The sequence below is a fragment of the Mobula birostris genome, chromosome 9 (genome assembly GCF_030028105.1).
Source record: "Mobula birostris isolate sMobBir1 chromosome 9, sMobBir1.hap1, whole genome shotgun sequence".
Classification (NCBI taxonomy): Eukaryota; Metazoa; Chordata; class Chondrichthyes; order Myliobatiformes; family Myliobatidae; genus Mobula; species Mobula birostris.
The window spans coordinates 134,476,023-134,497,793 of NC_092378.1; the positions used below are offsets into that span (position 1 = coordinate 134,476,023).

General features: G+C 40.8%; 1 protein-coding gene across 7 annotated transcripts in view; it reads left to right on the forward strand.

The window, feature by feature from the left end:
• Nucleotides 1-21,771, forward strand: part of mapk8ip3 (mitogen-activated protein kinase 8 interacting protein 3) — a 198,219-nt gene that overhangs the window by 158,770 nt on the left and 17,678 nt on the right. For 6 of the 7 annotated variants that reach the window (XM_072268888.1, XM_072268891.1, XM_072268890.1 and 3 more), the window contains exons 24-27: nucleotides 5,525-5,592; nucleotides 10,360-10,508; nucleotides 17,606-17,777; nucleotides 18,543-18,656. In XM_072268888.1, coding sequence (XP_072124989.1) covers nucleotides 5,525-5,592; nucleotides 10,360-10,508; nucleotides 17,606-17,777; nucleotides 18,543-18,656 — 503 coding nt within the window. The remainder of the gene's footprint in view (nucleotides 1-5,524; nucleotides 5,593-10,359; nucleotides 10,509-17,605; nucleotides 17,778-18,542; nucleotides 18,657-21,771) is intronic. The other variant, XM_072268889.1, reaches the window with a different exon arrangement.

Below are 21,771 nucleotides of genomic sequence, written 5' to 3' on the forward strand. Positions count from 1 at the left end.
GTAAGATTTATCCAACTGTTTTTAAATTTTTCCAACTGGGCCATCAATCCTTTGTCAGCTATTGAGGCCTGTAGAGGAAAACTGTCAACTAATCCAAATTCTATTTCCTTCCATCTAGCCTTATGTTCCCTATTACACCAATATAACAGAGGGATTATCTGTGAGGCATAAAAATAATTTCTCAGGCAAGGAAGAACCATACCTCCTCCTCCCTTCCCTAACTGTAAGGTGTTATATCGAATTCTAGGTTTCTTTCCTTGCCAAATGAAGCGGGAAATCCATTTGTCCCATTCCCTGAATTGATTATCATCCACCCCCACCGGTAAAGTACGGAAAAGATACAATAACCGAAGAAGAATATTCATTTTTATAGTATTTATCCTTGAATTTAAACTTAAAAAGGGGATAAGATTCCATCTATGCATATCTGCTTTTATCTCTGAGATTAATGGCCCATAATTTACCTGTGACAATGTTGAAAGATCCTTCGGCAGGGTTATTCCTAAATATTTTAATGATTTAGCTTCCCACTTAAGATTGTATGTGTCCTGCAATTTTTTGGATGGTGTATAATTTAGGAACATAACCTGCGTTTTCTTTACATTTATTTTATAACCTGATATTTTCCCAAAGTCATCCAACAGTGTAAACAATCCTATAAATGATTTTTCTGGTTCACTCAGATAGACCAAAACATCATCTGCGAATAACGCCACTTTCTGTTCAATCCCTGCCACCTTGATACCTTTTACGATTTCGCTCTGTCTTATTAGTTGGGCAAGCGGTTCAATATATAGCGCAAAAAGGAGAGGAGAAATTGGGCATCCCTGTCTAGTGCCTCTCTCTAAGATGAAGGAGTCAGAGAGGTCCCCATTTATTTTAATTTGGGCTGTAGGGCTGTCATATAGAGTCTGAATTACTTTAATAAACTTCTTGAAAGCCGAATCTTCCTAACACTCTGTATAGGAATGCCCAACTAACCGAATCAAAAGCTTTCTCAGCGTCCAATCCTACTACCATTGTCTCTGTCTCGTTCTTATTAACCTGTTCTAATATGTACAGAGTTCTCCTTATGTTGTCCTGTGTTTGTCTTTGTTGAATAAATCCAGTCTGGTCTAACTGGATTAGGCCAGGTAAAAGCTTTTCCAATCTGCGCGCTAATATAGATGTAAATAGTTTGTAATCTAAATTAAGAACACTAATTGGCCGATAATTGCCACATTCTAGTTTATCTTTAACCTCTTTAGGAATAACTGAAATAATCGCTTCTGTCCAGGAAGGTGGAGTTTCTCCTCTCTGCAAGATCCAATTAAAGGTGTTAAGTAGTAATGGGGCTAACTGTGTCTTCAGGGACTTGTACCACTCTGAGGTAAACCCATCAGAACCCAGGGACTTTCCAGCCTTTAACCTAGAGATGGCCACGTTCAGTTCTTTGACAGTTACTGGTTCTAATAAACTTTCATTTTGTAAATCTGTAAGTTTAGGTAGATCTAAAAAATTCAATACACTGTCTATATAGGGCTCACTGGGGGCCCGGGGTTGGGAGTACAGCTCTCGATAATATGTTTCAAAACTCTCTTGAATTTTCCCTATTGTACTCTCCACAAGCTTTGTCTTTGGATTCTTTATTTTATGAATTGTATTGTCTGCTTGTTGTTTTCGTAATTTATATGCTAATAATCTAGCTGATTTACCTCCTACTTCATAATTCTTTTGTCTCAGGTAAAGAAAATTTCTTTGAGTTTCCAACGTTTAAATATCGTCAATTTCACTTTGCAATTTCCTAATTTCCTGTTTTCGATTTGAATAACTTTTGTTGCTATCTACAACTTGAAGTTGTTTTAATTTTCCTTGAAGGTCTGCTAATTTTTGTGCATTGATTTTTTTCATGTGAGTGGTAATGGAAATAATTTTCCCCCTCAGTACAGCTTTCAATGTATCCCATAAGATCACTGGTGATGTTTCTCCCGTGTCATTAAGGTCTAGATATTCTTTGATTTCTCCCCTTAATCTGTCCATTACTTTCGGGTTATTGAGTATATGTGAGTTTAGCCTCCATAGTGTTTTCCTCATTTTCCTTTCCAGGATTAGAGACATAGAGACTGGGCTATGATCCGACAGATCAATTGTTGCAATATTACAGTTTTTTATCCTGAGTCTATCTGTATTAAAGATAAAGAAATAGTCTATCCTTGAATAGGCTGAATGAGGGAAAGAGTAATATGTATAATCTTTACTAGTAGGGTGTAATTCCCTCCAGACATCTATAATTCCCAACTCCTCCATCAATGAATTCACTTTCCGAGTCAGAGGTTTATTCTGAGTAACTATTCTTGAAGAATCTAATATAGGATTTAATCTAATATTAAAATCCCCTCCACAAATTACTACCCCTTGAGAACTGACCATTAGGTCAAAAATGTGTCTATAAAATGACCATTCACGACCCGGAGGAGCATAAACATTCAGCAATGTTATTTCTGTACCTTCTATTCTTCCTGTGATTTTTACGAACCGTCCTTCTTTGTCTTTAGTCTCTGAAATATGTTCATAATTAAGAGTACTTGATATTAAAGTAGCTACCCCTCTTTTGTGACTCAATTTATATGATGAATAAAAAACATGCTTAAAGCCCATTCTTTTTAATTTTCCATGTTCAGATTGGCTCATATGTGTTTCCTGGAGGAAAGCTATTTGTGCCCTCTCTTTTTTCAATTTAGACATAATCTTATTTCTTTTAATTGGATTCAAAACCCCATTAACATTATAGGAAATTATTTTTACCAATTCAGTTTGCATTTTTCTCTAGTAGAAAAAAAACACTCTCCTTTTCTAACCAAACAGTAAGCAATCCCTTCTCAACAGTAAACCAAGACATATAACCACACCCTAGACATTTTTGAACGTGTAACATTTGAAAATTTTTCCCGACTTCCCACAGTGAGGCCTGAGCACCAGCCCGCCTCAGTTCAGAGGGATAACCTCTATCTTCACCCTGTGTTAGAGGGCCCTCAGCAGTTTGAATAATCATAGAGAATTTTCTCCTATTTATGTCTCGACCAAATTGCTATCATTCAAGTTATTCCGCCTAGTTTATTTTCAGTTACCAGTTTTCATTTTACCTTTAAGTCTGATTTACTCTTTTCAGTCAATTCTCTTAATTAATCTGTGTTCTCTGTACATTCGCGACTGAATATTTGCAGCTTTTCCTTGTAGTTTGACACTCTGGTTCGTGTGGAGCGTCCTCGCCCCACTAACTGCCACGACTTCTGCCGAATCCTCTCCAGTAGTGACTCCGGTTGGGTGATAACTTTAATAGGTAGTCCCCGGTCCGCCAGGTCCGACGTTGCCTCCTCCACCGTAGCGTAAGTTTTTGTCCCTTCGTCGTAAAAGACTCTCAGCCGAGCTGGATACAGGGTCTGGAATCTGATGTTGTTTTCCTTCAGGACTCTCCGTGTTTCTGTATATTCCTTCCGTCTGGCAAGAATCCCCTGTGCGTAGTCGTGGTCTAAACTGATTTTACAGTTGTTCCACATGAAACCTTTCTTTTGCCATGCCCTTTTAAGCACCTCTTCCTTTGTTCTGTAACTGAGAAATCTGACCAGAATCGATCTGGGCTGGGTGCCTGCCGGAGGCTGTGGTGCTAACGCGCGGTGAACCCTTTCTATCTGTAGGTCTTTTGCAGCCGGTATATCAAGGTTCTCTCTAAGTAGCTTCTCCACAAAGGGAATTACCTTCAGTTCCTTCGGGAACTCCGTAGATCCTCACATTTTCCCTTCTTGAGCGGCCTTCTTGATCTATTAGTTTCCACTGGAGTTGGTCTTGTAGCTTCAGCATTTCTGCTATCACCTCCTCTGCGTTTTGTAGCTTCTCTTCAATTCCAACAATCCTCACTTCGGCTTCATCTATCCGCGAGTTAGTTTTTACTATTTCTCCTTTAATATCTTCCAGCTGTTTGCTGTTATCTTGTTGGAACTCGCGAATCTCTCCGAGAATCAAAGACAGAGTCACCGATTCCCCCTCATTATCTCCGTCCTGGCTTGCCGTGGGGGAGCTAGGCCCGTCGCCTTGCTGCGTCTCTTTATGTTTATCAGCCTTTGGAGCGGACTTTTTAATCTTGTTCTTAGATATCCTTGCCCCTTTTATTAATATAGTTATGCAATATTAAGTATTTGTCTAAATTCGATTTTGGGGCAGTTTACCTTCTTTTTTGTCGAGAGACCTTTTCCTTACGCCGTCATTCCCTTGATGACCCGGAAGTCCGTCGCCTCAAATGCAGTTTATAGGAGATTTCTGTAATTAGATTTCCAATCATGACCATCCGGACAGCAATGGAAAGCTTCAATTCTACAATGTTTGGGAATCCAATGTGTAGCCCCCCTGGCCAGCCTCAGGGTCGGTCAGCTCGCTGTCGTCTAGGGAAACAGCCCTCGGCCCCGCCAAACTGGGGAATTTGTTTGTGTGGATGCTGTGTGATGTACCCCACCCTGCCCAAATAACAGACAATACACCAGATACGATTAAATGAATTACAGTTTATAGATATTACTGGAACTAAATAGAGAATAAAATATAAAAGGCGCCACACTTATCAAAGTTCAATCTCTTCATGCACAAACAGCTGGAGCTCTAGTAACGATCCTATTTTCACCATTCGATCCCCTCTAACCACCTCGACCTGCCGCCTGGGACCAACCACGGTGGTTGACCAGACACTCCACACGAGTCTGTCTCCGTCTGCTCTCCTCGCTGAAAACCCTGGACCTCAGACTCCTGCTCAGGATCCGACCCCGTTAGCCAGCTCATGGCACCTTGTCCATTCTCTCTCGCTCTCTCGCCTTCTGCTCAAAAACCTGCGCATCACAATAACAAGACACAATAGAAAGAATAACATCTATCCCAATTGGTTCGCTCGCTCTATTATTAATATAACCCAAACAAACTGTAAGCGAGAGAACTTTCTCAGCCTTTAACATAACAAAGAAGCCATTTCAATTATAACATAACAAAGAAGCCATTTTAATTAGCCTACGCAGTAACATAAAAGAAGAAACCCCTTACAAATGCTTGCCCTGAAATTCTGCGAGGCTGTGCTTCCACATCTGATGGCTGTGAAGTCTTGCATCTTTTCAGCCAATATTGAGGTTTGGCCCCTCCCATGAAGTGCTATTCAAGGGAGGGGCCAAATCATCCAGCTTCCTGGATTTAATTGCATTATTTTTCTTGGTAATTTTTTTAAGGATGAAAACCCTTTTTAAAAAGCAATTAAACCTGTTTAGTCCTGATGAGGTTTTTAAAACTGTATTTATCTTTTTTTAATTGTTGTGCTAATAGGAGTAGTCAGTGCCATTCAGAGGCTGGATACAAACCCAGGAAACTCTTTATGACCTCATCCAAGAATGGGCAGCAGGCTCTGGGGAGGATAGGTTACTTAACATTTGACGTGCACTCCTAATCATTGTCCTCCTTTGAAGCTTCCTCCATTGAGCAAAAGTATTGACCACCTTCCCTTTTGTGTTTGCAGACATGTGAAAGGACGTGCTTTGGTGGCTCTGAATGATGGCACATTAGCTATATTTCACAGAGCTGAAGGTGAGCTTATTTTAAGATAATGCACACATGTTCTTCACGCAGTCTGTCTGTCTAATGGTATATGCACGCAGTGGCTAGTTTATTAGATATACCTGTACACCTCGTTAATGCAAATATCTAATTAACCAGTCATGTGGCAGCACCTCAGTGCATAAAAGCATGCAGACTTGGTCAAGGAGTCCAGTTGCTGTTCAGACCAAACATCAAACTGGGGAAAAAATGTGATCTAAGTGATTTTGACTGTGGCATGATTGTTGGCACCGAGCAGGGTGGTTTAAGTATCTCAGAAAGTGCTGATTTCCTGGGATTTTCGTGCACAACAGTGTCTGGAGTTTACAGCGAATGGTGCGAGAAAACATCCAGTGAGCGACAGTTCTGTGGGTGACAACACTTGTTTATGAGAGAGGTCAGAGGAGAGTGGCCAGACTGATTCAGGCTGACAGGAAGGTGACAGCAACTCAAATAACCACAATTACAACAACGGTGTGTAGAAAAGCATCTCTAAACACACAACAAATTGAGCCTTTTAGTGGATGAGCTAAACCAGCAAAAGACCACAAACATGCACTCCGAGGTTACTTTATTAGGAAGTACCTAATAAAATGGCTACTGTGTGTAAGTGAGTTAGTTAAATTTTTTTGTATTAGATGAAATTTCTCTCTTGATAATTGGAGTTACTTATTTTACATCAGTAATGGCTGCACAAATGGTGAATGGTAATTCAGATAAATTACCATCATTAATGCTGCTGGCAAGTGTATATGTGCCAAAGAGCTTTAAAAAAAATTGTATCAATTACATTCAGCTATAAAAGTAAAATGAGCCTGTATTTTTCTTATGAGGGGATGAACAAGAAGTTGTGTTCAGTACTGCTTTAATTTTGCCTTGGTATGTCAGGGATGTATCATTTTAACTTATGCAGAAACTAACTGGTTTGTCTGAAACCACTGTTCAAGGGAAGAACCAAGCCACCCAATTTCTTTGATTTAACTGAAATATGTTTCTTGAAAATTTTTTTTAAAGGAATGAGCAACTTTTTAAAAATTTAAATTTAAATCCCCACCATTTAAAGGTGGGGATTGTTTTTGCCATGGACAAGGTTGGCCAAAAGGCTCTTCTGTGCTGTGTGTTTCTATGATTTTATGAAATGTTAGCAAAGCCACTGTGAGCTGTTTTTCCTATCTGCTTTGTTAATTGGTATCATTCATGATGCAGTACACCTCTGATAATCTGCCGTCCAGTTGTTCAGAAATCCTGACCATAGAGTCATCGTGATACAGCACAGGAACAAGACCCTTCAGCCTAACTGATCACAACGTCTCCCCGGCTAGTCCCAGCTGTCTGTGCTGAGCCCATTCCCCTCTATGTGCCCATCCTAATGCCCCTTAAGTTCTGCAATTGTATTTGCCTTGATCACTTCCTTTGACAACTCATTCCAAGTATTCACTACCCTCTGTGTAAAGAAGTTACCCTTCAGATCTCTTTGAAATCTCTCCCCTCATATCTTGTATCCATACCCTCTGGGTTTGGGCTCCCTGACCCCAAAGAAATGACTACGACTGTCACCTTATTCATAATCCTCATGATACAATAAACTTCTTTGAAGTTACCTTTCATTCTCCTATGCTGCAAGGAATAAAAATAAAGTTGGCTAACCTCTTCATATAAATCAGGCTCTCTAGTTCAGACAGCATCTTCATAAATCTCTTTGCATCCTTTCCAACGTAACAATGTCTTTGCAATAATAGGGTGACTAAACTATATGCCCTGACTGATGAAGGCTGGCAGGCTAAACTCCTTCACTCCCTGTCTGTTTGCATGACTGCTTTCAGTGAACAGTACACTTCTGCTCCCACATCCCTCTGTTCCAGCGGACTTGTCAGTGACCTGCTATCCGTTTTATACACCTTATCCTGATTTGATTGTTCCAATGCATCCTCACACTCGCCCAAGTTGAAATCCATTTGCCATTCCCCAGCCCGTCTCCCTAATGATCAAGATCTTTTTGTAATTCAGTGTAACCTTCACTACCAACAAGATCCCCTAATTTAGTATCATCAGCAAATTTGCTAATTCTGCCATGTGCATTTACATCCAAGTCATTTACATAAATAATGAATGAAAGTGGCCCTAGACTATCCCTGTGGCACGCCACTAGTCACAGGCTCCAGTCAGAGAATCGACCTTGAACTATCACCCTCTGCTTCCTACCATTGAGCCGTTTCTGAATCCACCTTGCTAGCCCCCCCTCCCCGAATCCCATGTGACATATGAAAACAGTCATAGACGAGTGTGTCCCCACAAAGTCAATCAGTCTTCCCCAACTGGAAGCCCAGGATGAACCATGAGATCCACAATCCGCTGATAGATCGGTAGCGTTCAGGTCTGATGACCAAGTAAAATACAAGGGGTCCAGGTACGATCTCAGGAAAGCTATCTCACATACAAAGTGGCAACTCTAGGCAAAGCTTGAATCACTGAAGGATTCTCGACAGTTGTGGCAGGGCTTGAATGCTATCACCTCTTACAAAGAGAAACCAAGCCACATAGGTGACAACTTGTCTTCGTTCTCTGATGAGCTCAATGGCTTCTATACTCACTTTGACCGTCAAAGCATGGTCGTACCTTCACAAACTGTCGCAGCTCCTGACAACCCTGTGTTTTCAGTCTCTGAGACTGACATGAGAGCACCTTTCAGGAGGGTGAACCTACAGAAAGCATCCAGCCCAGATGGGATACCTGGCCGAGTACTAAAGACCTGTGCTGATCAACTGGCTGGAGTGTTCACCGCTATCTTTAACCTCTTACTTTGGCAGTCTGAGGTATGCAGCTGCTTCAAGCAGGCTTCAATTATACTGGTACCTACCCCGTACCTAGGCTGTTATCCCCTAGCACCTGCATCCACTGTGATGAAGTGCTTTGAAAGGCTGGTGATGAAACGTATCAACTCCTACCCAAGAAGTGACTTGGATTCATTCCAATTTGCCCAGTGTCATAACAGGCCCACAGCAGATGCTATTTCATTGGTGCTTCACTCAAACCTAGAACAACTGGACCGTGAAGATGCACACATCAGGATGCTCTTCATTGACTACAGCTCAGTATTCAACACTACCATCCCCACAAAACTAATCAATTAGCTTCAAGACGTACAGTAGACTTCAATACCTCCTTGTGCAACTTAGTCCTGGATTTCCTCACTTACAGACCCCAGTCAGTTTGGATTGTCAACAGCGTCTCCTCCACAATCACCATCAGCATAGGTGAGCTTGGCCCCACCTGCTCTACTCATTTTGTATTTATCACTGTGAGGTTAGCCACAACTCCAATGCGGTATTTAAATTTGCTGACCACACAACTGTCATGGGCCGAATCAAAGGTGGTGATGAATCAGTACACAGGAGGGAGACTGAAAATCTGGCTGAGTGGTGCCACCACAACAACCTGTCACTCAATGTCAGCAAGACCAAGGAGCTAATCATTGACTTTATGCGGGGGAAACCAGAGGTCCGTGAGCCAGTCCTCATCAGGGGATCAGAGGTAGAAAGAGTCAGCAACTTCAAATTCCTTGGTGTTATCACTTCAGAGCGTCTGTCCTGGTTACATCTCGGTGTGGTATGCAAACACCAACACCATTGAATGGAAACGGCCACAAAATGGAGAGGGTAGAGCCCAGTCCAACACGGGTAAAGCCCTTCCCACCATTGACCACATCTACACCGAGCACTGTTGTAGGAAATCATCATCTGTCATCAAGGACTCCCACCATACTCTCTCTTCACTGCTACCATCAGCAAAGTGGTACAGAAGCCTTGGGGCTCTCGCCACCAGGTTCAGGAACAGTTATAACCCCTCTACCATCAAGCTCTTGAAATAGTAGGGATAACTTCACTTGCCCCATTACTGAACTGTTCCCACAACTTACAGACTCACTTTCAAGAACTCTTCATCTCATGTTCTTGATATTTATTGCTTATTTATTATTATTTTCTTTATTTTTGTATTTGCATAGACTATTGCCTTTAGCACATTGGTTGTATGCCTTGTTGGGTGCAGTCTTTATCTCATTGATGCTATTGTATCAAGAAAATAAATCTCAGTGTTGGAAATTATCTGCACTTCAATTATAAATTTACTTTGCACATTAACCTTATGTTCCAGATCAGCCTGCCATGCTGAACCTTGTCAAATATAGCTAACATTCATTGCCCTTCCTTCATCTTCGTTACTTCTTTGAAAAACCTCAGAAGATTTGTTAGATGTGACCTCCCTTGCACAAAACCATGCTGACTATTCCTGATCAGGCCTTGACTATCGAAGTGATGGTAGATCTTGTCCCTTAGAATTTTCTCCATCAACTTCCCTACAAACGAAGTCAGGCTTATCAGACTGATACCGAATCGTACTGATGCATTCTGCTGATTCACATGCAGCCTTTAAGCTTACTGGGCCCTGGTTCCTTTGTCCCTGTTAACCTTGCGTGAGAATTGTACCAGAGGTGTACTTTTTAACCTTATTCGTGAAGGTTAGTCAATAAATCAACTGTGTGGGAATAAGAATACTATTGAGAATTATTAATTAATCCAATGTTGTGTCCTGTTCATAAGCAAAGTGTTTTGCAGAATTCATTATGATTTTCATTGAGAACATGTCTCTCATTGTATGTTACCAAAGAGGTTGAGAGATTCAGAAGGAAAAATTTGGGGGAAAATAATGCCACACTTGCAATTGTCTGTTGTAGAAACAATATGCTCTTTTCCTGAACAGATGGTCAGTGGGATCTGAGTAATTACCACCTTATGGACCTGCGGCGTCCAAACCATTCCATCCGTTGCATGGCCGTGGTGCATGATAAAGTCTGGTGTGGCTACAAGAACAAGATCCATGTCATTCAACCTAAAACAATGCAGATTGAGGTATGCTCTTGGCAAATCTGAGATAAGTGATATTGTGCTAAACACAGGTTCAGAAGTCTAGCTGCTGTTCTGTGATGTTGGAAATATCTATCAGCTGTTCTGCTTTTCGATATCTTCATCTCCACAGTTGTTTGTCTTTCTGCCTCTCTTTACACCGGACCACATCTTTCTCTACATATCACACATCCGCCTGCATTTGCACAGTGTGTGGGGAAAGGACCACATTCACTCCTGGGTAATTTATTCATTCATCAGTGGATGGTGGCTGCCATAGTTGGTGGCAATGTGATATTCACGCAGATCTTCAGCCCACCATGCCAACGTTGACCAGCATTTTCGAGCACTTGACTTCCAGCTTCCTGTGTCTTGGCAGTACAACTGCCTTAAATGTGGGTCTCTCCAAGTGCAAAACATTCCAAGTGTAGAAACAATATGTTCAAAAGTTCCATTCAATATCAGAGAAATCAGTACAATATACAACCTGAAATTCTTTTTCTTCACAAACTTCCACGAAAACAGAAGAGTGCCCCAAAGAATGATTGACAGTGAAAACGTTAGATTATCTTTGGGTGGGGAAAAAATTCTTCCTTGAATCCCTTCCAAACATCCTCCACTTTACCTTAAAACCGTACCTTCTGCTTTTATACACTTCTGCTGTGGGGGAAAGTTTTCCTAATTATCTCGTCTATCTGTGCCCCTCATCATTTTGCCTTCCTCAGTCAGGTTCTTCCTCAGCTTTATCCACTCCAAGGAAAACAAGCACAGCCTGTCCATTCTTTCCTCTGAACTGAGATGTTCTGTCCCAGGCCATATAGAGCTGTACAGCAAAGAAATTTTCCATTCGAACTCTGGTAGCTATCTACGTTAATCCACTATCGCACATTACGCCCATATCTGTCCACTCCTTTCCTTTTCCAAGTACCCGTCCAAATTCCTTGGAATCATATCTGATTCTACCACTTCCTCTCGCATATATATGATCGCCACGGTAGCGGAGCAGTTAGCGCGATACTGTTACAGCTTGGGGCGTTCGGAGTTCAGAGTTCAGTTCTGGGGCCGTTCTGTGGGGATTCTCTGAATGTCGTCCTCATGGGTGCGTGGGTTTTCTTCGGGTCCTCCCGTTTCCTCCCACAGTCCAAAGACCAACTGGTCATTGTAAATTGTTCTGCGATTAGGTTTAAATTCGGGTTGTCTGGTTGCTGGGGCGACGTGACTTGAAGGGCTGGAAGGGCCTATGCCGTGTCGTTTTGCTAAATAAATAAATAAAAATTAAAAAGCCACCATCCTCTGTGTGGAAAATCCTGCACCGCAGACACAGTAATGGGTAGTGTGGTAGCATAGTGATTAGTGTAATGCTGTTACAAGACCAGCAACTTTCCTGGTGTTTCCCTCGGAGTGCTGTGGGCCCTCTCACATTCCAAACACATGTGAGTTGGTTACTTGGTCACATGGACATAACTGGGCCGGAAGGGCCTGTTATCTCTGAATAAATAAAAATAAATCTTTCAGTATTTCTTCTCTAATCTTAAAACTGTTGTGCCCTGTAGTTTTAGACTCCCTGTCCCAGGGAAAAATACTATCTACCTTATATGTCCTCATATTTTTAAAACCTGTACAGGTTCACCTCAGCTTCCTGCGTTCCATTGAGAATAAACCTAGTTTATCCATCCAGTCCTTGAAACTAAAACTCTCCATTCCAGGTAACATCTTGGTGAATCCCTTCCGTGCTCTTTCTAATGTTACCACATCCTTTGTGCGGTGAGGTGACGGAATAATGCTCTACGTGAGGCTAGATTAATGTTTTGTGTAGCTGCGCCTGACATCCCACTCACTGATGAAGGTGATCGTGTTGAATATGGACCTCATGACCCTATGCGCCTGTGGATCCATTTCCACTGAGCTATGAATCTGCATCCTAAGATCCTTCGGTCTATCAATATTCCTGAGGTGCCTCTCATTTTGTGTACATGTCCTCTTGGTATTTCACAGTCCAAATTGCATTACCCCACACTCGTTTGGATTACATTTCATCTATCGCTACTCAGCCCAACTTTCCAACTAACCGGCAACACTCTGTATCTCTTCACAACCTTTGCTGTCTGCTACTCTGCCAATCCTCAGTAGACTTACCACTTGGTCCCCCTACATCTTCATCCAAGGCATCTACATATATATGACAAAGAACACTGGCCCCTGCACAGATTCCTTTGGTACAGCACAGTCATAAGAGCACTCATCAGCCACTACCCTTTCCCTCCTTTCACCAAGTTTCCAGTTTGCTGGCAAACCTCATAAATCTCATTTGCCCCAACCTTCTGGACTAGCCTAATGTGTGAGTCTTTGTCAGAAGCCTTTTTAAAGACCATGTAAATGAAGTCTACTGCCCTGTCTTCATAAATTTTCTTAGCTCCTCAAAATACTCTTAGTAAGACAGGAGTTCTCCTACACAAAACCATATTGGCTCTTTCTAATCACTTCCTGCCTTTACAGTTGATCATTAATCCTGCCCATTAAAATTTTGTCCCATGGCTTCCATTGATGTAAGGCCCACTTACCTGTTATTTTCTGAATAACCCCTGCAACCCTTTGTTTAAGGAAGCTATCCTTTCCTCCACTCTTCTGGTACTTCACCTATAGCTAACAAAGATGCAAAAATCTCCATTAGAGCCCCAGCAATCTCTTTCCTTTGCCTCCATAGCATCCTGTGATAGATCCCCATCAAGTCCTGGGATTTATCCACCTTAACGTGTGCCATAATCTCTGACACTTTCTCCTTCCTGACACTGACATGTTCCAGAGTATCAGTGCACCCCTCCCAATGACTGTCTTCACTATCAATAACACCATTCCTTTCCCTGTCAGCCATGCAGTTGCTAATCTTTCCACTTGTATCTCAATGGTTAATGTACACTGCAAACAACAAGAGTCGCAGCACAGATTCCTGCAATGCAATGCTTATCCCAAAAGCAGCTCTTCCCCCATCACCCTCTGCCCAGTGTTCCAAAAGTTCTAAACCTTTAGAACGCATTTCCCCACGTAGAACCTTGTCAAAGGCCTTATTGAAGTTGAGCTATGATCTGCTGGAAGATCCTAGCAGTTTGAGCAGCTTCCATGGGAGGGATGAAATGGTTGACATTTTGGGTTGAAACCCTATACTGTATCAGGTCCTGCTGTTTGTTGCTCCAGATTCCAGTATCTCCTTATTGAAGTTAACGTCAATCACACTACCCTTATCAATAATTTTTTTTTTACCTCCTAAAAGATTCAATCAGATTAGCCAACCAGGATGTCCTCTCTCACAAACCCATGCTGATTATCTTTGACTAAGACTAGTCATTGCAAGTTTAGATTAATCTTATCTCTCAGATTTGCTTTTCCAAGTATCCTCCTTGCCACTGACTCATGGACCCATCCTAGCTGTACTCCTTAAGAAAGCTACCCTATTTGCTATCCAGCAGTCATCTGGCACCTCACCTGCGTCTGGAAAATATTTGAACTTCTCTGTCCGAGTCCCCAGAAAATTCCTCTCTTGTCTCCCATAAAGCCTGACAAGACGCATCTCAAGATACTGAAGAATGTATGCTGATGGAACTTGGATAGAGACAGAGGATTTGTAAAATAATTCTGACAATTTAATGTGATGCCTTAAGTGTTTTTAGGTAGGGATGGATTTTTAAACTAGATAGTTTAATAAATTGCCTCAATTATTGAAATAAATGGGGGAGAAAAACAACTTCACCCATTTTTATTTAACTGGTTTTGTTCCTTTTTTTTCTTGCCTTTCTGATTAAAAGCGTGTATTGGAAAAATAGAGCTATTATAATTCATTATCTGTTGCCTTATCCCTCCTGCTGTGTTTTATGTAAAATAGGTTATTCCATTTCAGCTGAGTAACTTTCAGTATTTCATTTGGAATGAGTACATTTAAAATGGTAGCTGCCTTTGGCTGGCAAATCTCAAAATGAAGTAGAAATGTGTAAACTAGGACGGGTTGATTGATTGCCGAGGCTTTATTCTTGGAGTTAATCAAGTCATGCATTTTCAAAATATTAAAAATTATTAAATTTAGGTTAGATTATGTAATTTCTGATTGAATACTGACACTTATTCCAGTGAAAAGCTTAGATGTCTTCTATGTTGGTGAATTTGTGTTTCTCTGTATAATCTGGAAAATGAACCGTGCAGTGCCTTGTGACCTGAATCAGCTGTCCCTACCTTTAATTCTGACAGATGAGGAAAGGTTTTATTTCAATTATTTAACTGATTTCAATTGTTTAATTGTTTCAACAGTAACATGAGTGTATAGAGCAGGGGTTCTCAATCTTTTTTATGCCGTGGACCCTTACCATTAACCGAGGGATCTGTGGACCACAGGTTGGGAACTCCTGGTGTAGAGCAATCATTATAGTAGGATGCTCTTTATTCAATTTATCTTTATGTAGGAGTGAAATAGTGATGCATTTTCTACTGAATCCCACTTTGTACTTTATGCAACTAGTGTTAAATTACTGAACTGTCGTCCAAGTCCCTTTGCAACCCTCTATCTTTCAAACCCCCTTGCAGTATTTTGCTGGCCCACTGCTTCCTTGTTTTGCAGGTCCCACTGTTTTTTTTAGTACTCTAGCTGTGGAGGAAACTAAATAAACTCACTCTGCTCCAGTCTCATAAGCAGTCTATTTTGGTAGTGAACATGCTGAGATCAAAGAAGATGGATGTGTATTGTGCATAATCAGTGGAAAATGCCAATTTATCTGATGCTGTTTATAAGCTGTTGTTCTAGACACCTTTTACTGTAAGCTAAATGAGGCCCTGTTAGATATAGAGTTCTGTGAATTTAATGCTTGAGAACTAAGAATAGTTCAATCATAGCATTTTTAACCAAGCTGGTACAATCAGAAATTCATCTAACACTAGAGATTTGAATGAAATGAGGAGGGAGAAGATACTTATATCCTCAAAGCAAACAGCAGTGAAATACTGTTTTTCATATCCTGTGTTTTACATGTACAGCACTATACAAAAGCCTTGGGCACATGTATGGGATGCCTGAGATGTTTACAGGCTACTGTATTTTTTTGTGTATTGCACTGTACTGATGCTGCAAAAAAAAGAACAAATTTCACGACGTGAGTGATAATAAATCTGATTCTGTTAGAGGTCTCAGTTGTGGTTAGAGAGTGGGAAGGGGACAGGGAGAGGGAATCATGGTTGGAAAAAGGGGAAGGGAGAGGGGTAGGAACAGAAAGCACCAGAGAGACATTCTGTAATGATCAGTGAACCAATTGTTAGGGATCAATTGGCCTTGTCCGGTGTCTCAGGATTAGCTGTGTCTGAAACCTGTGCCACCCACTGCCCCGACTCTCCTTTCTCTGCCATTTGTCCCACATCACCCCCCCCCATGCCCCTCCACCTTTGCCATTCCCAACATCCTATGCTCCGCCAGTAAAAGCGGAATGTCCTAGTGGCCACTCATTTTAATTCCACTTCCCATTCCTATTCCGGTATGTCAATCCATGGCCTTTCTACTGTCATGATGAGGCCACACTCAGGTTGGAAGGACAACACCTTGTATTCCGTCTGGGTAGCCTCCAACCTGATGGCGTGAACATAGATTTCTCGAACTTCCAGTGATGGCTTGCTCCCCCCCCCACACCCCCTACCCCTCCCAACTTCACTATTTCCCATTCCCTTATCCCTCTCTCACCTTATCTCCCTGTCTGCCCATTATCCTCCCCCTCCCCACCCTCCTTTCTTCCATGGCCTTCTGTTCTCTCCTATTGGACTTCCCCTTTTCCAGCCCTGCTCTCTTTGACCAATCAACTTCCCAGCTCTTTACTTCATTCCCCCGCCCCCTCCTGGTTTCACCTCTCACCTTGTGGTTCTCTCTCCCCTCCCCCACCTTTTAAATCTACTCATCTTTTTTTCTCCAGTCCTTCTGAAGGGTCTCAGCCAGAAATGTCAACTGTACTCTTTTCCATAGATGCTGCCTGGCCTGCTGAGTTCCTCCAGCATTTTGTGTGTGAACCTTTGCTCCCGCCTGATTCACAAACTTGCTCTTTGCACCATGTTAATGGATACAGTACTGTGCAAAAGTCTTATGCAGCCTAGCCTAATACTTCTGCACCGTATTATAGAATACATAATTTTTAAAACAGTGTAGTAGTTGTGATTAAGATAATTATTGTTAGATAACATTAGAGTACATTTATTTCAGCTTTGATTCCCAGTAACTGAACTCTTTTATTACAAACCAAAAGAAAATCATTCATCTGTTGTACTTGTGTAACATAAATATTCAAACTACAAACAATCTATTCATGTGATCTTTATTCCAGTATAACATAGGTAGTCTGTATCCCAGATCTATCAATTCCTAGCGATTGTTTCGTGTGGGTACTTTCAACTTGGTCGAGGAACACACCCTCTGATTTTGCCATGTTAGAATTTAGTGAATGGGGAGATGAAATGGGTTGTATGACAGGTAACGCATTGAAAATCACTGGTTTTCAATGTAGCAAAGATCCACTTTCATGTAGGGTCTCTGCTTTATTTACCAGGCACAACATGATGAGATGAAAACATGATGATTGAACCAACCTTGTAGTTTCCCAATCAGTTTCCAGCTACTTGTAGCAATGCAGTTGATTTAAGACTGTGTGCATGATTACGTGAAACAGAAGGTTTTGGGTAGCTAATTAAGGTCAACATACAGCACTGTCTGAGTGTTATACTGACGGAAATATTTCTAACCACCCACAACATTTTTGGAATTATTTGAATGATTTTTGATGTTCTAATGGGGTTTGAGGGAAAATGCAAGCTCTACAGCTGGAGAGGGGGAAATTGTTATTCAATATTTGGAATTCTGAATTCCTTCCCAGAGGTGGAAGGACAAGTTAGATGACCTACTCATTACTCTGGTCCATTAGCACATAGTATGTTTCAATTGAATGTGTACTTCGATGCTTGCACTGAAAGAAGGTGGAGAGTAGGTTGTCAGGGTTTTAATCACAATACAACACCAGCACACTGTGACGCTTGAAGGAGTTAGAACTGTGGAGGCATCTACTTGATCTCAACTTCCCACTTTCCAACAGAAGTCTTTTGATGCCCACCCAAGAAGGGAAAGCCAAGTGCGGCAGTTGGCATGGATTGGAGATGGGGTCTGGATATCAATTCGCCTGGATTCTACGTTGCGCCTCTATCACGCACATACACATCAGCACTTACAGGATGTTGACATTGAGCCTTATGTTAGTAAGATGTTGGGTAGGTATGCTTTTGCACTCTTTCGCTCATTCGTTAAGTTTGGTATTGACTTAAGCACTGAATTTTTATACATTGGCTAAAGGAAAATTATAAATTACGTTTGAAAATCCTCACTTTGTACAGGCCATAGTTGTGCCTTAATGTACCAGAGGAAAGGAAGGGGCAACTGTGCATTGTGATATATTTCTATTGTAAATTTACTCCTGTTTATTGATTTTAAAATATGTTTTGTCAAGAGGTCTGACCAAGAACTATTGAGACTTGAGCTCAGTGATGATTGAGATTGGGATTAGAGTTCATCTGTCATTGAACCACTGAGGATATTGAGGGTGTTGCAAGACAGTTGGAAACTCTATTGAAGCCACTTGAATGAGATGCAGTGGCTTCCTGAAGTTATTAGGACTTTTAAATTAGAATGTACTAAATTTTACACTGCTGAAATGTTCTGGAGAGAAATCCGTTTTTCTTGGAGTGATACTAGCTTATAGAAGGGAAGAAGTGAAGTATTAAAAATTCAGTGAAAGATCAGCAAAAATTCAGAACAGTGTAAGTAGTCAGTTTTACAGCCTTTCTCTGAGGGGTGAGGGAGGATGTTTGCTGAGTGCCAGTAGATATGTCAGAATGTTTAGGTCAGAATCACTGGATTTGGTCTTTTTTAAGATTATATTTAAATTTCTGCAGCACAGTTAAGCTCCAACTTTTTGCTGTGTGCTGTTATGATCTGAATCTTGACTCAATCTAAAACTCTCCCGCTTTAATTGTCAGGAACTGGAAAATTGGGGTTCTCCTTTGTGCGGATCACAGCTTTGCTTATTGGTGGAAACCGGCTTTGGGTAGGAACTGGAAATGGAGTCGTTATCTCTATCCCATTGACTGAAAGTAAGTTAACACAGTCTGACCTGGAAGGTAATGGGGATTTTCAGTGTAAATTGAATGCATCAAGTCGACAGGAAGTCTCCTATGCCAAATGGCAGTAAAGCTATTACATCTCTGAGTAGAAGATGGAAACATGGAATGTGAAAGTGTTTCCTATCTGGATGTTACCTACTCCCAGAAGTATCTCTTGAACTTGAAATGTCCTACTGGTTGAATTTGTACCTGTACAGTTTTTGCACTGTGTGTATTTCAATAATTTATTTAGATATTGTTTTTGGATCAGCCTTGTACATTTCTAACAGTGCTCTACCAGTACATTTAATAGTCCTAGGTCTAAAGATTACTGATAACATTGGTGCTTTCGTGGGTGGGGCCTTTCCAAAATGTAGAAGGTGTCATCTGCAGTTTTACTGAATTTTTATCAGTACATTGCAGGTTTACAAGTGGGAATATGCTTGGATGAGCAGACCACGCCTTAAGACCGTCAGACATAGGAGTGGAAATTTAACTCAGTACCCATAACTACACAGTGGTGATCCCAATAGCTGCATGTGTAATGCATGTGAACTCATCTGTTCTCATTAACAAATTATTTGAATATTAGGTATAAAAACTTGTCTACAAAATTGCAGCTTAAAATAGTGCATAACTTTTAAAAATACCTTATAGACTCTTTACTAGGGTTGTCAAACAATTGGAGAAAAGAAGAATTATTAATTGTATGTTTTAAGAAAAGCATCAGATTGTGGTTTAGTTTAGCAATGTCAATGTTAAGAGCTGCTTATGAGGTAAATGTGAGCTGGTTTGTTTCTGGATCTGGTTTGAACCATTCCAAATCTGGATTGTTGTAGTTAAAGATGACATTGCCTCTTCCTGCTAGTTAGATATAGGTGCTCAGATTTGGATTGGAGGAGGACTATCGTCTCTGTCACGTCAGAAATCAAAGAGCAACAGGTGTGTGTGTGTGTGTGTAGCTGGAGGACTTGGGTGCTTAGGGAAGTGGGTCTTGTCCTTACAAGGTGGTGACAGGTGCTTGACTGCCACTCCAGTGTGCCAGTCGAACCTGCCTGGGGAGGGAATGGATGGCCTGTCCCGAAGTAGCGTTGAGGACATACCCTCTGAGTCACTTCATCGATTGACGCTAGATTGCAAAGGGCTATCCTCTGTGCCCTCTCCAATGTCATGATATTCCTGTAACATGACCAGTACTAGAGCAATGAATATTAACAGCTGTGGAATATATTTCGAGGATTACTTCTATACTCTTCTGTGCCATCATTGATAAAGAAGAACATCTGATATGCTTGATGGCCTTATTTCCTTGTCCTGCTACCTCTTGAAGATTTGTGGATGTTCAAATCAAAGTGCTTCCACACACATTATTATCTTGCCATTTATTGTACATTTGCTTTGTTTGTTGCACTTCATTGTGTTACCTAGTTTTTTTCTGAATTAAGTTCTATTTCTAAATCTTCCCACCCCAGCTTGCACCCTGGAGAGGACACAGTCCACCAGAGGTGCAAACTCATGATCCCCTGGGACTTACGGCTGCCTACTACTGCTTCTACTAAGTTCTATTTGCCATTTTGTGAACAGGCCATTTTTAGCAGCCTCAAATTGAAGGTTTTACCTCCTTCCACTCAACTGCATGGCCAATCTTGGGACGTTCTTCTGCATGTAAAATATTCAATCAGAGCCAATTCTGAGCTGAACCGTCATCTCACCATGACAAGTGCAAGGCAATTTACAAAATTCAATAAAGTACTGTTGAATTTGTCTGAAATGTTTTTTGGAGGAGGACATTTCTTTTAGGGGCTGCTTAGTAAGACATTTTCCAACTCTTTTGCCTTGTATGTGGCTGGAACTGATATACCAGATGTCCAGTGACACTCAGCTGACAGTGAGCGTCACTAGTTGAGTGACGAGGCCCAACAGTGTGTTTGCTTAACCAAAGTAATTGAAAAATCGGGAGAGCGACAGATGAATTGAAAAGATGAGTAAATTAATTTAATGTTAAGGTGCGGACGCAGTAGCTTTGTAGACTCCTAGGTAGGGTAAGATGGTTGGCAAAGCTCCGCGATGATTCACAATTCACAGATGGTTTTACAATAATAAAACAGTATGATTCAAACGCAAATTTGAATTTTAAAGTAAATTCCTGGCCATTAATTTAAAGGTAAACTCATTTCACAGTAATCAAGGATATCTAATCTTGCAACCAAGCTGCGTTGATTAAAATATACTGGCTACATTTCATACTTGGGTTAATATAACAGAAATGCAAAAAAAAATACAATTCACAATACAATTCATTTATCTGGTAGGGTCATTTTGGTAGGTTATTACTATTTGTAAATCATTACTATTCTACAGCACTTTATAAGCAAAATTGAGTTTTGGCGGTAAGAAAGTAATTGGTTTTTTAATGCAATTTAATTAAATGTTGCTATTACAAGAAGAGTTCCTTGTGTGTGAGCATGTGCATGTGTGCATGCCTTTCTGCGTTGATGCATAATTGTGTGTTTGCAATCTTTGTGTAAGTGTTTTCCATGTTATTAACAATAATCTTGATTCTTTTTTTTAATAACATACATTTATTTTAATAAAAAATTTCTTTGTATTAATTATTTCAAAAGTGAGCTGCCTGCACTCAGCAATACTGACCCGTTGTGAACGACAGACTGCTATTCAGAGTTTTGATGTGAAATTCTGATGTCATTGTCTGGTTGCTTGAGCAAAGCCAAATGTATTCCAGGTTACAGGTCTAGGTCTATTCAGAGTGTAGATGGATAAAATAGGATGACGATATCCTTCATTTGCAAAGAATTCTCCTGTATTTGTATCCTAGCACTGTAAAAGTGAATATAACTGAACAGGACTTCTTCAGTTATATCATTGAGAAAAAAGAAGGTGATGTTTTGACCCATTGTGTTTATGTCAAGTGAAAAATGGTCCCCTACCTTCCATCACTAGGTTAATGACCCTGTAAGTATTATTTCTTCAAGAGCATGTCCAAATAATTTTAAATGTGATTTATCACCCCCTACGTAAGAACATCTTTCCTCATCTTCTTGGCTGGTCTATCTCTAATTACATACCCATTAAGGCTCTTGGTTAC